The sequence below is a fragment of the Macaca fascicularis genome, chromosome 19 (genome assembly GCF_037993035.2).
Source record: "Macaca fascicularis isolate 582-1 chromosome 19, T2T-MFA8v1.1".
NCBI lineage: Eukaryota > Metazoa > Chordata > Mammalia > Primates > Cercopithecidae > Macaca > Macaca fascicularis.
Genome location: NC_088393.1, coordinates 53174693 through 53192059, shown reverse-complemented (window position 1 = coordinate 53192059; position 17367 = coordinate 53174693). Strand labels below are relative to the sequence as shown.

The 17367-nt window shown below is 58.3% G+C and overlaps 1 protein-coding gene across 6 annotated transcripts in view; it reads right to left on the bottom strand.

Annotated features, from left to right (window-relative positions):
• Positions 1-2150: 2150 nt before the first annotated feature.
• Positions 2151-17367, bottom strand: part of PPP1R37 (protein phosphatase 1 regulatory subunit 37) — a 54119-nt gene continuing 38902 nt past the window's right edge. For 2 of the 6 annotated variants that reach the window (XM_074023872.1, XM_045379260.2), the window contains 12 exons: positions 10437-10534; positions 8764-8809; positions 8418-8518; positions 7614-7733; positions 6865-7015; positions 6600-6755; positions 5472-5584; positions 4430-4571; positions 4167-4333; positions 3367-4063; positions 2951-3041; positions 2151-2860 (listed from right to left, as the gene is read on the bottom strand). In XM_074023872.1, the coding sequence (XP_073879973.1) occupies positions 2959-3041; positions 3367-4063; positions 4167-4333; positions 4430-4571; positions 5472-5584; positions 6600-6755; positions 6865-7015; positions 7614-7712 (1608 nt within the window). In that variant the 5' untranslated portion in view covers positions 7713-7733; positions 8418-8518; positions 8764-8809; positions 10437-10534 and the 3' untranslated portion in view covers positions 2151-2860; positions 2951-2958. Of the gene's footprint in view, positions 2861-2950; positions 3042-3366; positions 4064-4166; positions 4334-4429; positions 5360-5471; positions 5585-6599; positions 6756-6864; positions 7016-7613; positions 7734-8417; positions 8519-8763; positions 8810-10436; positions 10535-17367 lie in introns of those variants that run through there. The other 4 variants (XR_012427696.1, XR_012427695.1, XM_045379261.2 and 1 more) reach the window with 4 other exon arrangements.

The following is a 17367-nucleotide window of genomic DNA, read 5'->3' as shown; positions in this document are numbered from 1 at the left end:
GCTACTCTGAACATCCACGTGTAACGATAAGCATCTCCTGTGTTAGGACACTGAGATCTTGAATGAAACAGACCCCCTACATCTTCAGCAAAGGCTAGCAAAATGTGACAAGCTCGGGCAACACGGGTGGCTGAAGGGAAGGGGAAGACAAGACGGCAGGGAGGATCCTCTCAGCTTCCAGTCCTCCATCTGGGAGCCCTCAGAAAATCAGGAGCGCACCAGGCTGGGGTGTCAAGATACGGCTGCGGTTTCTAGAGCTGCTCTAACGCAGTCCGACAGACCACGTGCCTTTGAAGGACAAATGTATCGTCTCCCGCTTCTGGAGGCGACAAGTTCCAGATGAAGGGGGGCCCTCTGTGCCTGCTCCCTGCTCCTGGCGCATTGCTGGCCATCTCCACACTCCCTGGCTTGCAAAGGCATCACCCCATCCTCTGTCTTCACGTGGCGGTCTCCCTGTGCCCAAATGCCCCTTTTAATAAGGACACCAATCAGACTGGAGTAGGGCCCACGCGAATGTCCTCATTTTAACTTGAGTACCTTTGTAAAAACCCTGTTTCTAAGTGAGCTCACATTCTAGGGTACTGGAGGTAAGGACTTTAAACATCTTTTTTTTGTGGGAGACACAATTCAAGCCCCGGGAAAGGCCCAGTTCCTCACTCCAAGCTCAATTTTAATGAAAGCAAATCAAGGGACAGGCTGGGAAGAGGATCCCTGTCCCTCTCCTAGCTGACCCCACCTGGGGTGGGGAGGCAGACGGCCAAGAGACCCCAACACAGCTGCCTCCACAGAGGCTGAGACCATGAGCAACAGCTAATACTGACCAAGAGCCTCTGAAGATCTTTGGGGCACTGTGCTGACCCGAACCAGGCGAAGGACGGTTTCAGTACCTTGAAGCAAAAGCCTCACACGCTCTGGCCTCACCTAGACGGGCTGGATCCACGATGGCCAGGAGGGGCCCCTTCTTCCCTTCACCCATGGCCACACTGCACATTAGCAGAGCTGGGGACAGGCTGGCTGTGCAGGGATGGGAAGGGTGCTGCGGGCTGCTGGCGGCCGTTCTGTGTAGCTTCCCTAAGTCCTTCGCCCAAGTCCTAGCCGTGGCTGACCTGGGGAGCAGTGACGACACTTACAGCTGCAAGGGACCAAACAGCAAGCCAGCAGTGGGTTCCTAAGGTGCTCCTCACAGAGGCCAGGGTGGCTGCGGGCAGGGGACTCCTTGGTGTGTGCAGGAGCTGAGTGACACCAGGACTCCAGCCAGCGACTGTGGTTCTTGTGATGTCACCACACCACCTCCATCCATGTCAGCCTCCCACACGAGAAAGGGGATGGGTGGCCCAGAAATGCTTGTTTTCTAATTTTTTTTTTTTTGAGACAGGATCTTACTCTGTTGCTAAGGCTGAAATGCAGCAGTGCAATCACACCTCACTGCAGCCTCAACCTCCTGGGTTCAAGAGATCCTCCCGACTCAGCTTCCTGAGTGGCTGGGACTACAGGCATGCGCCACCACACCCAGCTAATTTCTGTATTTTCTATGGAGATGGGGTTTCACCATGTTGCCCAGGTTGGTGTCAAATTCCTGGGTTCAAGTGATCCTCCCACCTCGGCCTCCCAAAGTGTTGGGATTACAGGTATGGGCCACCACGCCTGGCCTGCTCCCTCATTTCCTAAAGGGAAAAACAGACCTCTCGGAAACGGGCAACAGCCCACCATGGCCCCTGCTGGCAAAGGGGAACAAGCCACCCTGTTAACAGCCTCCTGCGGCGCTGGCTGGGCCCCGGGCACACTCCCACCAGCACGACACCCAGGGCTGCCGGGGACAGGCTGGGATCTGCTCCCGTTGAGCGACGGGCAACTGGGCAGAGCCACTCCGTATCTAGCATCCTGAGACCCTAGACCTGAAGCCAGGAGGTATCTGGGGCCCGTCTCTCCCCGCAGAAAGGATGGGTATAAACTGGCCTGGCTGGGCGGCGGCTGTATGACACCCCGGAGCATGGACACAGAGAAGACGGGACTATGGGGGAAGATGCAGTAATGCCTGGCCAGCCTCCTGAGCCCTGGCAGACACTCTGTAACCAGGAGCTGTGATGGCCTGCACCCAGCTCCCCCCCGCCAGCAACCACCCCTAGTATCCGCATGAAGCAGACATCCGGCAAAGTGAACCCAGCCCCAGTTTATTAGAAAAGGTGTGAACAGAGTTGCACCGACAGGAGTAGCCCCAGCCCTCTGCCCACCCTCACCCACTCCCACACCCATGCCACCCGCCCCCAACGGGTTGTAGTGCCTCTCAGGGCGCAGCCTCCAGTGGCCTGGACAGCAGGGTCCCGGAGTGCCGGCTGCTCCTGCCCCAGCTCCCTGATAGATTTATTGCACTTGAGAAAGCAAGCTCTGATCCTCTGCTCCCATCCCCCCACCCTGCCCGGCCTGCACTGCCTGGGGCTGTTCTGCGCGTGTCAACCACCACCAGCACGCACCGCTCCTCCGGCACCAGGCTGCCTGCTCGGCCCTGTGCCCAGGGCCACAGGGGACCATCCCACCACCACCCAGGACCCCTGCCCTCTGCAGGGCAAGCCTGGCCCCTCCAGAACAGGCGCCTGATGTCCTTGAAGAACTCCTCCTGCTCCCCCTCCTCCCATTCACCCCGAGTCTTCCAGTGGTGGGCTCATAAACAGAAGTGCCTGAGTCGCACGGGGAGGGCCGCTCCCTGTAGCTCCTGCACCCCTTGTAGTGTTGCTGTGGGGGGAGGGGGTCCCAGAATGGCCCCCACCCCTGGCATCCTGGGCCTCAGGAAGGCTGGGGGGAAGGTGAGCAGATTCTCATGGCTCTGGCCTCAGCTCATCGCAGACCGACCGGAAAAAGGGAACTTGGGGAGGAGAGATTGCGGGAAAGACTGTCAGAGCTGGGGACTCTCTCAGCTCCTCCCCAGTGCCCTGGGCCCCGGGCCTAGCCTCACCTAAAGTGTCACAGTGTCTCCTGCCCGGATTCCTGACTGGCTTCCAGAAGCAGCTCCTCAAGCTCCTTCTCATTCTTGGAGCAGCTCAGTTCTGTGTAGGAGGATGGGCCAGCAGCCCCGTCAGGCGGGTGGGGCAAATACAACCTGTCCCCAGCCAGACCCTCGGGGCCTGCAGAGGCCCAGAGACCGCTGAGGTGGTCAGGCTCAAGGCAACACACCTTCCATGCCCCACCCCAGGAAGAGCTCCCAGGACCCAAGGGAAGTGCGGTGTACGTGAAAACCAAGCCCCACTTGTGCTGGCCCCTGCGAGAACCATTTTAAAGAGGGGAAACTGAGGCCCACAACAGACAGAGGCTTGCCTGAGGTCACACACAGCACCCAGGGCCCCTCATCACTTGCCCTAGGGCCCCTCTCACCGTGCTCCAGGCCGCAGCTGCCCCCCTTGACCTCAGGCCCCGGGGGTGGCTCAGGGGGCAGTGCCAGGGCGAACTCGGGCTTCAGGCCGTTGGGGAGCGATGGCCCTGACTGAGGCGGCTCCGGTGGTTGCTGAGACTCAGAGGACCCTGTGTCCCAGGTGACAATGGCCCCGGCGGGTGGTAGGGAAGGTGAGGCGGGTGGGGAGGGAGGGGGCGGGGGAGAAGGAGGGATTGGGGACGAAGGGGGCTCTGCCCTCTCGGGTGGGCTCTCCACCCGGGTCACCACAAACACCTTGTGGCCCCGGCCTGGGCTGGACACGGAAATCCGCTGCTCAGTGGGTGTGGAGGGGCTGCCTGGGGGACTCCTGTCCCCAGGGCCCAGGGAGTCCGTGGGGGGCACCAGGGCAGGACAGGGGGTCTCATCCCTCTCCCCTTCCTCTTCCTCCTCATCCTCCCCATCCGAGTCCGAGTCTGAGTCTGAGTCCGGGCTGGGTGCGGGGCTGGGGGCCCCGTTCTGCACCCCAGCAGCGGGCTCGTCGTCGGGCTGGGGCTCGGTGGCGGTGGTCTCAGGCACGGAGGCCAACAGCTGCGGCGGCTGCTCCTTCTCCTCCCGCTCCCGCGCCAGCACCAAGTTGCGCTTGCAGCCGTTCTGGATCTCGGCCAACAACGCCTTCTGCGTCTCGATGAAGCTCTTCACCTGTGGCGGGAGCGCCTGGCTAGGGCTCTCAGGCCGGCCCCACCACCCGGCCTTCCACCTGACCCCCGCCCGCCCCAGGGCTGCAGGGCCGTCCCCTGCTTACCGCCTCCTTCTTGGGCTCACGGTCGAGGTCCAGGCGCAGCAGTGAGTGGTTCACCTTGAGGGCCAACGACAGTGCCATGAGCCCGCCTGTCTTGATCTCGTTCTCCCGAAGGTCCAGTCTCAGGAGGCGGGGGCTCTCAGCGATGAACTCGGCCACCGCCACCGCGCCTGGGGGGGCACCGCAGGGGCTGGCCACGGGCCCCACACCCGGCTGGCCGCCCCGCTGAGCCCAGCAGCCCGCACCCGGGCGGCCCCGTACCCTACCCTCGCACGTGAGCTTGGTGGAGGCCAGCCCCAGGCGCAGCACGCTGCGGTTGCTGATGAGCCCGTTCTTGAGGTGCCGCACACCCTCGTTCCCGATGGGGTTGTGGCCCAGGTTCAGCGTCTCCAGGCTCTGAGTGTGCGGCTGGAGGGAGGGGGCGTAAGGGTGAGGAGGGAGCCGTGGTGGCGGAGGAGGACCCAGGACGCCGAGTCAGGAAAAGCGTGAAGAGAGCCAGGGTCGGGCGTTCCTTTTCCTTGGCGCGCCTGCGCGTTGAGCACCGGCGTCGTCCTGCCCTGCCTCAGGCCTGGCCTGAAGTCCCTTCTGTGCCTGAAGTCTTCCCAAATGCCAGGTCCTCTGTCCACTCCCAGGCACCCAGTCAGTCCCTACCCCCCACAGCCTGAGCCCCTGGCCAGGGCCTGGACCTTGAGCGCCCTGAAGCCCCTAAGGCGGGCGACTCTTACCCAGGGTTTGGGCACACCAGTGCTCACCCTGAGAGTCTCTGTGCCTGCTTGGCTTGCTTTAAGCACCGCGTAAAAACTGAAACCCAGGTGCGGTGACTTACACTCATAATTCCAGCACTTTCGGAGGCCAAGGCAGGGGGAATCACTTGAGGTCAGGACTTCAAGACCGGCCTGGCCAACATGGTGAAACCTCATCTCTACTAAAAATATAAAAATTAGCTAGGTGTGGTGGCGGGCACCTGTAGTCCCAGCTACTTGGGAGGCTGAGGCAGGAGAATCGCTTGAACCCGGGAGGTGGAGGCTGAAGTGGCTGCAGTGAGCCTAGATGGCGCCAGTGCACTCCAGCCTGGGTGACAGGGTAAGACTCAGTCTCAAAAAAAAAAAAAGATAAAGAAGGGCTGCTCCTCAGGGAAAACAGGCGCAGAGGTTGAATGAGGAAGCAGGTGGGGCTGAATTTAAATCGTCGTGAACCTGCAGGGTGGGCAGGACAGGAGCCGTCAGCTGTAGACAACTGTGCTGAGAGCTGGGATGGGAGGCGGCAGCGGGGACCAAGGTGCCTCCCTCCCCTGCCAGCCTGACTCACCAGTGTCATGCCCAGGAAGGCCATGCCCGTGTGCGTTAGCTGGTTGTTCCACAGCACCAGGGTCACCAGCCCCTTCCTCTGCTCCTTGAGGCCCTCGCAGATGTAGGCCAGACCTGCGGAAGTCCGGCAGTCAGAGCCCTGTCTGGGGCCGGGGTGCTTCCCCGGGAGGGGGCTGTGGGGTGGGAGCAACCCCTTCTGCTTAGGACCTCCGTGGAGGTCCCACAGGCCCAGGCCCTGCCCTGCAGCCCTGCCTCGGCCTGGCACCCTTGGGCACACATCTGTGACCCCTGGGCCCGGGCGCCCGGATGACAGCCTCCCCCAGATGCTTCTGTTCTTTGCTCAAATTGACCACCTCCAGCCCACCTCACCTCGAAGCCGGCTCACTCCCACCCACAGTCAGCACTGTCTCCCTCCAATGCAGATCCCACCATCTGACGGGCTGCAGGTTTCACTCATCTTCTCTTTGTCTCTAGACTGGAGTACAGGCTCCCGAGGGCAGAGCCCTGTGTCTCCCTCCGGGCTGAGCCCAGAGGCCTACAGCCATGGTCCTGGACAGGTGCTCAGCAGAGTGCGGTCTGGGCCTGCCACCTGGGGACACAGTGACCCTCCCCCCACCCCTCCAGGATGCAACAGGAATGCCTCCTTTGACGGATCCCCATTCTCTGCTCAACCCCCCAACATCAAACACCAGAGCTCCTCCCACTGCACTCGTGGCTCCCTCCATCTGGACCCTTTCCCAGGCTTCTCACAAGGCTGGTTCTGCTTCCAGCCTCCAGATGGAAACCCAGAGGCCCCGACCCACGGTGGTCTTCCCTCCTCCACCATCTGAAAGCAGCCTCCAGCTGAGCCCGTTATCGCAGCAACACTGCTTTCTCTTCAGATTGTAATTATTCACTTCACCTCATCCTGCGGCTGTCAGCTGAGGTGTCTCCTCCTCCAGGAAGCCCTCCCTGGCCCCCAGACTGATCAGACCCTGCCTCTGGGCTCCATCAGCCCAGTCCTGTCCAGTCTAGGTTGTCAGTGGGTCTAGTCTTGGCCACATCTGTGTTCCCAGCACCACCCAGCGCAGGGCCGGGCAGAGTGGGTGCTGGGTGACAGGTGTGGGGAGGGGTGGGCCCCTGCACCCACCCGAGTCCAGCACGTGGTTGTTCCGGAGGTCCAGGATCTGCAGGGAGCAGTTGAACTTGAGCAGGTTACCCAGCTGGGCCGAGTCCTGCAGGCCATTGAGCTTGTTGTCCGCCAGGTACAGCTCCCGCAGGTTCATGTTCATCTTCAGGGCCGTGGCTGGGGATGGGGGGCACGGTGACTGGGCAGGCCCTGCCCAGATCTGGTACACGGCCCCTGCCCCCAGCAGGCCGCACGTCCCACTCACCCTCCCGGGCTTGGGGCTCACCGAGCAGCATGAGGGGCCGCCCCGACAGGCTGGCATTCTCCAGGTGCAGCACTGCCAGGCTGCTGCGGATGCGCAGGGCACGGGCCACGAAGGGCGCCGAGTGGTCCAGCAGGGGCGTGTTGCGGGCGTCCAGGTACTGCAGGCAGCTCGTCTGCAGGGGACGAGGGGACAGGGGTGAGGCACTGGCTCAGGCCTGCCCCAGTGCTCCTGGCGCCAGCCCAGGACCTGTGGCCCCACATCTCAACGAGCAACGAAGCCACAGCTGTTGTCTGGCTATGTCGCCTCGTTTTACAATAGGGGAAACTGTGGCTGGGGAGGGAAGGCTCAGTCTGGGGTCTCGTGGGTGAGCGAGGCAGGGCTGGTGGCAGCCAGGATCCCCAACTCCTGTGTGGCTGGGAGGTTCCCAGATAGCCCCGACCCTTCCCTGCACCCAGCCTTCACACAATAGTGACGTGGGAATGGCGACCATGGCCACCTCCAAGGAATGACTTCACGGAGGGATGACATTGTGGATGGGAGAAAGTGGAGGTCACGAAACGCCTCGCAATGAGAGAAGGGGCTGGGGGCCTGGGGTCCAGGACACCTCTCAGCCCTGTTCTCCTCCTGGCCTGAGGGCCAGGCCCAGCATCCCCACAACAGCCCACACTAAAGAGCTCATGCAGTCAGAGCCTACGGGCCGTGCCCTGAGACAGTGCCTCCCCGTGCCAGGAGCCTGAGCTGCCTCTTCCTGGAAGCCGAGAGGCGCCCACCTTGCGCATCATGTGGGCGGCCGCCTGCCAGCCCCGGGTGCCTATGTGCTTGTTGAAGGAGATGTTGAGGTGGGTGGCCGACTCGTAGTACTCGATCATGTCGAAGAGGGCCGAGGCACCCTGCAGGTAGAGATTCGGGGGCTCAGCTCTGGCTGCCCTGGGGGAGAGGCGTGGGCCCTGACACTGGGCCCACTGAGAGATGAGGGGTCCAGGGTCTGGAGAGAGCCTCACGGGAGAGGAGGACAAGCATAGACAGGGCCCCGTGGGCCACGGGGACAAACCCTTTCCTTCTCTGCTGTAGCCAGTCTGTTTTTTGTCACTTGCCCTCCAGAGTCCTTGACTGATGTGCTGAGTGACCAGGACAGGCCTTGGTGTTCCTGAGCCTGGGCCTCAGGATCCGGACATCGGGGGTGCCTGGGGACTTCCAAGGCTGGGGAGGGGAGGGCCCTTGGGCCTTGATGGGAGGCTGCTCTCAGAATGCTTTCCAAGCCCATCCCATAGGAGCTGGACCCGCCAGCGTGGTTCCTGAAAGGGCTCCTGGGGGCCACACGCCTGCCCCTCAGCTCAGCGCCCCCAGGCTCTCCTTGCTTATGAGGGTGGGCCATAGGGGCCCCAACGCACCCTCCACATCCACTCTGGTCATACTGGATGTCTCTCTCTTGCCTTGCCAGAGGTCCCGCCCTTGCACCACCCCTCAGCCTTTGTCTAGGGGACCCCCTCCTCCTGCAGTGTCCTCTCCCCACCCAAACCTCGAAGGGGCCCGGGAGCTCAGGGAGCCGAGTGGGCGGTGGCAGGGCTGCTCACATCTTCATCCAGGTTTGTCTGCTCCAGGTCCACGACCTTGAACTGCAGCCTCTTGAAGACCTCTTCCAGGGCCTCGCAGGTCTTGTAGTCAAGCTTCTCACCTGGGGGGAGTCAGCAGCCGTGCGCATGTCTGAGACAGCGCACCTCTGCATGGCGGGAGCATGGCCAGGGGAGGCTGGAAGGGCCCTCTGCCCCCACCCTCCCACCCCACACCAGGCCCAGCCCCTGCCCTGGCTCAACTCAGCTCCAGAAGCTGCTGACCCCAGGCAGGTCCTCAGACTCACCTCTAGGGAGCCCCCGACCTGCCCACGACCCAAGGGCTCCCAGTCCCTGGCCAGACACACACCTTTCAGGTCCAGACAGTCGAGGCGGTGCCCGAGGTCTGTGAATTCCTGAGAAAGCAGAGTGGATGGGGGTTAAGGCAGAACGACACTTGAACAGGGAGGCAGTTGAGGCCCCAAATGGCTGCTATGCCAGAGGTCAGGCAGGGTTCCGGGGTGGGGTTTCTGCAAAGGCACTGAACAGAGGCTCAGATGCCGCCCACCAGCTGGAACCTGGGGTACAGGGCCTTAGATAGCGAGAGAACTCTGCACCCACACGACTGAGGACCAGCCAGCCCTGCAGCCAGGCAGGCCTCGGCAAAGCGCCTCTGCCCCAGTGGGACCAAGCGAGGGAGTAGGCCCAGCATCTCTGGGGGATGTCCCGACAGAGGGAGTCTGTGCAAAGGCTGTGAGGCAGGAAATGAGCCTGGGAAGCTGGCAGGGCTGGGCTCAGGAGGCCTCTTGGTGAAGGCAGAGCCTGGGGCCCAGCACCCAGTTAGAGCCCACCGCCCTGCAGACACCAGCTCCCGCCCTCTGGGCTTACACACATCACCTGTAGGGTGGATGCTGCACGGCTGGTCTGAACTAGGCCGTCGGGCTCCAAGGACCCACCCTCTCAGCTGCCACACTGAGCAGCCACCCTTCTTGAGACCTGGCAAGCCCCTCTTCTGGAATGTTCCAGAGAACCTACCCTAACCCCAGTGAACAGTGATGGACAAGGAGCGTGGTTGCTTCCAGCACAGCTGAGGGTCAACAGCCCGAGGACAGGCAACCCTGGAACCCTTGGGACCAGCGGTGCTTCACTGACTAGGCGTCAAGCTGGGGCCCACAGGAGAGGCGCCGAGGGAGGGGGCTGGGGGAGTGGCACGGTGGGAGAGCCACCTCTGTGGAAATGGAAAACCAGCAGGTAGCTCTCAATAGCCACCTTACCAATGCACAGAAAAGGCCAGGAAATGCCGAGTGGCCAACAACGGGGGTTCCCGAGGAGGGGGCCTTGGGGCAGGAGATAAGAGGTGGATTTGGTTTTTCAGATCTGTAGTATTTTAATTTTTTTTTTTAACCTGAGGATATATGTTATTTCTGTAATTCTGACTTTTATGAATATGCTGGGCGTGGTGGCTCATGCCTGTAACCCCAGCATTTTAGGAGGCCGAGGTGGGCAGATCACCTGAGGTCAGGAGTTCGAGACCAGCCTGGCCAACATGGCGAAACCCCACCTGTACTAAAAATACAAAAAAAATTAGCTGGGCGTGGTGGCGGGCCCCTGTAATCCCAGCTACTTGGGAGGCTGAGGCAGGAGAATCGCTTGAGCCCAGGAGGCAGAGGTTGCAGTGAGCCGAGATCGTGCCACTGCATCCAGCCTGGACAACAAAAGCAAGACTCTGTCTCAAAAAAAAAGAAAGAAAGAAAGAAAGAAATTTTGTAATTCAGACTTACAAGAATCGTATATATGTCTCTTCCCCAGGGAACAGCGTTTCTTTTGGGGCTGACGGATACCTGAATGTCTTACTTTATAGAATTCTGTGCTCTTCATATTTATGAAGAAACTGATTAGTTCTCTAGCTGAGCAGCAGGCTTTCAAAGATGTATTCATGATCGCCTGGGGCTGGGGAGTGGGAGGCCCTCTCCTGCTGGGGTGGCTCCACCCTAGGGCCCCCCGACACCCACACTGGATGCACCCACCCCGCCCCTCCTGTACCTGCAGCTGCCTGAGGAGCTTGGGGATCTGCCTGCAGCTCAGCTTCTGGCAGGCCTGCTTGTAGGCGCCGATGACCTCATCCACGGTCACGTTCTGGGCTGCAGGGACAGGGGACCCAGGCCTGTGACTGTCCGCACCCCGAGTCCCTCATGGGGCTCCACCCACTCCTGCCCCAAGGCCTCTGCCCCTACTGCCCTCTTCAGCCCTCCCCCAACAACAGGCTGCCTGAGCTCTGTACTCCCTTTCAGGCCCCCGGCTGGCCACTGCCCAAGGTAAGGTGCCCTTGGGCACCCCCACCCCAAGTCAGCACCGCCCTCCACGCCTCACCTTGGCTCTAAGCACCTTCACAGAAATACACAAGGAAGAGCACACAATCTTTCTACACATCAGCCACCTCCCCTACTAGACTGGGAGCCCAGGAGGACACGACCGGGGCCGTCTTGGTCACCACCACGTCTCCAACACTGTCTCGGTGTTTTGTTTGTTTTTGAGATGGGGTCTCACACTGTCGCTCAGGCTGGAGTAAAGCGGTGAAAACACGGCTCACTGCAGCCTTGACCTCCCAGGCTCAAGCATCCTCCTGACTAGCAGAGACCAAAGGCGTGCACTGTCACGCCCAGGTCATTTTTATTTCTGGTGGGGATGGGGTCTCACTATGTTGCCCAGGCTGGTCTCAAACTCCTGGGCTCCAGCAATCCTTCTGCCTCAGCCTCCCAGAGTGCTGGGATTACAGGTATGAGCCACTGTACTTGGTCCTTGGTTTTTGGGGGGTTTTTTGTGCTTTATTTGGGTGAAAGAACGAATCCTCACTTTAACCCTATAAGGAAACCAAGCTCAGAGAAACAGCCTTGCCCAAGATCACACAGCTGGTATACATGGGAGCCGGGCTTTGAACTCAGCTCTCAACTACAATGCCACGTGCCTCTCAGAATCCCCACTCCCAAAATACTCTCAATAGCTACACAGACCCGTACAGCTATTCAGGGCCCGGTTCCCTGACCCAGGACACAGAAGCAGGTGGAAGGGACAGGCCTGGTCCCGGGTGTTCCCAGGCTAACAGGCAGTGGCTCCCAGCATGAATGAAGGGACGTAGCCCAAACCCAACAGCTGTAGCCCCCGTCCCTGAGAGGCCCACAGCCGCCACCACGCGGAAGCGAGGACTGGGCTTTCCATCTGCACAGACTTGCCTTTTCTGGACATTTGATTAAAATGGAATTGAAGCTGTGTGGCCTTCTGCGGTTGGCTTCCCTTACTGAGCATAATGAGCCCCAGTTTCAGTCCCTTTATACTGCTGAAGAGTAATTATAGGATGTGCTGCGTTTTATTTGCCCATTCACCAGCTGACAAGAATTTGTACTGTTTCCAGTTTTTGGCTATTAGAGCTTGGATTTTACCCCAGGGTGACCAGGGGAGCAGGAAGGAAAGGCTAGGAGCAGAAGAGGGAGAGGTCAGGCCTGAACCATTAGAAAGCCCTTCTTTGGGCCAGCAGATCCTGGGAATGGAGACGACAGGACGGGAAGGGAAGGGGGCCAGGAAGAGGGCTTGCTGGCAGCTTCTTGGGGCCCCCCCGCCCTGCTGCCATTCCCCTGCTGCTGGAGGCAGTGGGAGTCCCCGAGAGCTTCCAGTCCAATAATATCTCCGTGTGGACTCCTCCTCCTGCCACCCTGCTAGGCCAGGGGCTCTGCACCCCTGGTCTCATCAAGCACTGCCCCATTTTCTAGGGGAAGAAACTGAGGTCCAGGTAAAGTATGGTGTCACCCTGGGACCAGGTGGCTGTTCCCGGGCAGAGTCTAACATCAGACCCCGGGACTCCTCTCTGGCCACTATGCTGGGTGGCGATGGGTTGCTGAACTGCGGTGCTAGAGGAAAAAAGCTGACAGAGGTCAGTCCCGGCCTCCCCAGAGGTCAGGCCCGGTTCCTGCCTGGGCACTTCCTCCTCCTTGCGGGTGGAGGCCTGGGAGGAGCTGCAGGTGGTCAGCAGACGGCAGGTGTCCCTCCTGCAGACAGAGAAGGAGCTGTCTGACAAAGGCCCATGTGCTTGCTGACCCTGGAGCTCTAGTGGGGACCGGAGCTGGCCCTGCCTGGGAAGGCAGCCCCCAGGACTCCAGCAGCTACCCCAAGTCATGGACAAGCCCATGCATGCCCCGGTCTTAACCAGTCGGGGTCATGAACTTGAGGGGAGAAACTTATTATCTCTTTATTTTCATGAACGGAACTGAAATTTAGCATTTCCTTCTTATTAACAGAGGCCAAAAAAGAGACAGAGAAAAGAAACAGTGTTTAGCAGACCTTGAGGCTGCCATGAAAAGAAACAACAGATCCTTTCCCATTGCATCAAGTTACAGTAGATTCTGAATGCCCATCACTACTCTGAGACTGAAAGCCTTATGACAGCTGCTGCTACATCCTCTCACTTCACGTGTCAGCGAGGAAAAGCATTCAGCCTGGCATCCTTTGCAATCCTATTTAATGTTCCGCCTTAAAAATCATCATCCTGGGCCGGGCATGGTGGCTCACGTCTGTAATCCCAGCACTTTGGAAGGCTGAGGTGGACGGATCACTTAAGGTCAGGATTTCAAGACCAGCTGGGAAACACGGCGAAACCTGGCCTCTACTAAAAATACAAACATTAGCTGGGTGTGGTAGCACGCTCCTGTAGTCTCAGTTACTCGGGTGGCTGAGGCAGAAGAATTGCTTGAACCTGGGAGACGGAGGTTGCTGTGAGCCAAGATCACGCCATTGCACTCTAGCCTGGGTGACAAGAGCTAAACTCCGTCTCAAAAAAAAAAAAAAAGAAAAAGGAAATGCAAATTGGAGGAACCATCAGAAGAATAAGAAGAATTCGCATGACATACACAGCACTGCTGCCCACGGACTCTGCCAGGCGCTTCATCCAGGAGCGAGCGCATCGACTCTGTGAAGCCAGGAGTCATGCCAGGCCCACCCTAAGCTGTCCTGTGTGGCGGCTGAAGCCAGGGTTAAAGTCCTAGCCCCTGGCTCGGGAGCTCTGGATACACTCTCTCAACTCTCCACATTTCAGCTTCCTCAAGCTTTAAATGGGGAAGGGAAGAGTAGCTGTTTTACAGCGGGGGTGGACTAACAGAACTAAATCATTTGTGGAGAAAGTCCGGACCAGCCTAGCACTGCAAATGCTTAGTAGCGGCTCATGTCACAGCATTGCCAGCGTCCAGGATCAGGCTGGGGGTGGGCACTGCTGCGGTGAGGAGGCTGGCCCAGAGCTGGCTGTGGCATCAGGCTAGATACCACCATAACCCCTGACACAATGGCAGCCGGTCTCATGCACATAAAGTGCTTGAGGTGGCACCTCTTCGTTTTTTTTTGAGACTGTTTTGCTGTCACCCAGGCTGGAGTGCGGTGGCACGATCTCAAGCCACTGCAACCTCTGCCTCCCTAGTTCAAGCGATTCTCCTGCCTTAGCCTCCCGAGTAGCTGGGATTACAGGCACGTGCCACCACACCTGGCTAATTTTTGTAATTTTAGTAGAGATGGGGTTTCCTCATGTTGGTCAGGCTGGTCTTGAACTCCTGACCTCGTGATCCACCCGCTTCAGTCTCCCAAAGTGCTGGGATTACAGGTGTGAGCCACTGCAGCTGGCCAAGATGGCGCCTGTTCTTTGTACCAAGAGCCTCTGGGTGAGACTGAGGCCCAGTTTCTAGGCTGGCAACCTTCACTCCCCACACAGCAATCAGACCACACCTTCAGCTGGGCACCTACAGGGTCTGGAACCAGGCCCGGCCTTGCAGGAGTCACCACCAGAGCCAGAGCCTGAGGAGGTCACATCCGCCCAAGTGCTTACAGAAGTGCAGTAGAAATGCACTTCTACTAAAAATACAAAAATTAGCCGGACGTGGTGGCGAGCTCCTGTAGTTCCACCTACTCAGGAGGCTGAGGCACTGTCAAGTAGAACCGCTTGAGCCTGGGAGGTGAAGGATGCGGTGAGCCAAGATCGTGCCGCTGAACTCCAGCCTGGGCGACAGAGTGACTCTGTCTAAAAAAAAAAAAGGAATGAACACACCAAAACTAAGATTTTACAAATACCATTGCTTAGAAATAAGGCTAAATATGTCCAAATAAAAAAGAAATCAATCTATTAATAAGAAAAAAGAAAGAGCAGCATGGGCAGATCAGAATGTCACACCGACACAGTACTCACACCCGCCAGGCCCATCCCCAGCACTTCCAATGCCAATAAACACAGCTTCAATTCCCTGATCAGCGCCATGACAGGAGTATTAGTGCCCTCCCACTTTAGAGAGGAGACAGGGCATGTGGCTCACGCCTGCAATCCCAGCACGATGTGAGGCCCAGAGAGGAGGATTGCTTGAGGCCAAGAGTTTGAGACCGGCCGGCCTTGCCAACAAAGCCAGTCTCTACCAAATAATTTCAGGAAAAAAAAAAAAAAAACGAGAGAGGAGAAAACTGCGGTATGGGCAGAGTGTGATGACTTGTCCAAGGCTGCATGGAGAGCGGCTGGCTGGCCCAGGACGAGCCCTACACACACCTGTCCATTTAAAATGGTGTGAGGAGGTGGCTGAAAAGAAAGCGGCAGCATGACACTTCATGAGCAGGTGTGGGTCAAAATAACTGACTCTGGCGTACTGAGCACTAACCACATGAGACGTGCTATCCGGGGCATTTCACACCCAGTTCGTCAGTATCTGCACTCAATGTGGACTCAAGCGGGGAGGTGATAGGCCCACCAGGTCTGACCACAGGGCCAGCTTGGACCCACCAGACTACGCCATGTCACAGCCCACATGACCCCATGATGGGCATGGAAAAGGTCATGCGATGCCCACTGTCTCAATTAAGGCGGCAGGAAGCAGGTGATCTTTGTCAGTCACGGTCTCCAGGCAAAGTGACTGAAGTCTCATAAAGGGGTGCGTCCCCAGGATCCAGGGGAGCACAGCCACAGGACCCCCATTCCACGGGCAGGGCCAAACAGCCATGGCAGGACTGCAGTTCTTGCAAAGGCCGGGGCTGGAACTCAGAGCCAGGTTCCAAAGGGAAGGGCTGCGCAATGGTTAGGGCACAGCTGTGGCCCTCAGGGATGGGGCTGGGATCTTTGCTGTCTCTCTCACACACTCAGTGACCTTAGGCAGGCTTCACAGCATCTCATAGGTCCCACCTGAGATAGTGTCTTGCAATATGGTTAAGAACATGAGTTCTGGGCCGGGCGCGGTGGCTCACGCCTGTAATCCCAGCACTCTGGGAGGCCGAGGAGGGCAGATCATCTGAGGCCAGGAGGTCAAGACGAGCCTGGCCAACATGGTGAAACCCCGTCTCTACTAAAAATACAAAAATTAGCTGGGTGTTGTGGCGCATGCCTATAACCCCAGCTACTCGGGAGGCTGAGGCGAGAGGATCACTTGAAACCAGGAGTTTGAGACCAGCCTGAGCAACAAAGGGAGACTCTGTCTCTACAAAACAAACAAAAAATACAAAAATTAGCATGTGCCTGTGGTCGCAGTGACTTGGGAGGCTGAGGTGGGAGGATAGCTTGAGCCTGGGAGTTTGAGGCTGCAGTGAGTTGCGATTGTGTCATTGTACTCCAGCTTGGGCAATACAGGGAGACTCTGCCTCTTAAAAAAAAAAAAAAGAAAAAACATGTAAGTGCTCTTTAGCTTTTACATTCCTGTTGTTTCTCCAGCATGCGGTAAATCCACCATGTGCACACGTGTATGTGGGGTGGACATGTATATGAGTGTGGGTCTCAAGGTCAGGGCTCAGATGCATTTGCTCAAGTCCGAGGCTCTGAAGGCCGGTTAAGCAGGGACCAGAATTCAAGTGGATGTCAGAGAGGAGGAGAGGTATGTTCAGAACACATGTGTTTGGGTGTGTGTGTATTCTCTTTTTTTTTTTTCTGAGACAGAGTCTTGCTCTGTCGCCCAGGCTGGAGTGCAGTGGCGTGATCTCGGCTCACTGCAAGCTTCGCCTCCCGGGTTTACGCCATTCTCCTGCCTCAGCCTCCCAAGTAGCTGGGACTGCAGGCGCCCGCCGCCACACCCGGCTAATTTTTTTTTGTATTTTTAGTAGAGACGGGGTTTCACTGTGTTAGCCAAGATGTTCTTGATCTCCTGACCTCGTGATCTGCCCACCTCGGCCTCCCAAAGTGCTGGGATGACAGGTGTGAGCCACCGCGCCCGGTCATGTGTGTGTATTTTCTACAAAGCAAGCGTGTGTTGGGGATGGATCTGCAGAGGTAATGGCTTGGAATAAGAAGACCTGAGTTCCATCCCTGGCCTGCCAAGGCTATGATAAACGATCACAAAAACCTCTTTCCCTCCCTGAAAGGGATACCTGTGGGGTCGCAGGCAACAAGGGCCGTGAGCCCGTGAGCGCATCATGAAGTAGTGGCACCAGTGTCACAGTGCTGGCTTAGTCAGCAGGAGACACAAATGGGGAAAAAGATGATGGTGGTGGTGATGGTGGCAGCCGCTTCCCGGTATCAGAAACTTACTCTGTGTAATGCATAGTGCTAAGCACTTTCTTTCTTTCTTTCTTTTTTTTTTTTTTTTTTGAGACGGAGTCTCACTCTGTTGCCCAGGCTGGAGTGCAGTGACAACGATGGGTTCACGCCATTCTCCTGCCTCAGCCTCCCAAGTAGCTGGGACTACAGGCGCCCGCCACCACGCCCGGCTAGTTTTTTTTGTACTTTTAGTAGAGACGGGGTTTCACCGTGTTAGCCAGGATGGTCTTGATCTCCTGACCACCGTGTTAGCCTGGATGGTCTCAGCCTCCCATAGTGCTGGGATTACAGGTGTGAGCCACCGTGCCTGGCCTCTTTTTCTTTTTAAACAGTCAAGGTCTTGCTATATTGCCCAGGCTGGTCTTGAACTCCCAGCCTCCAGCAATCCTTCCACCTCAGCCTCCCAAAGTGCTGGAATTACAGGCCTGAGCTGCCTCACCT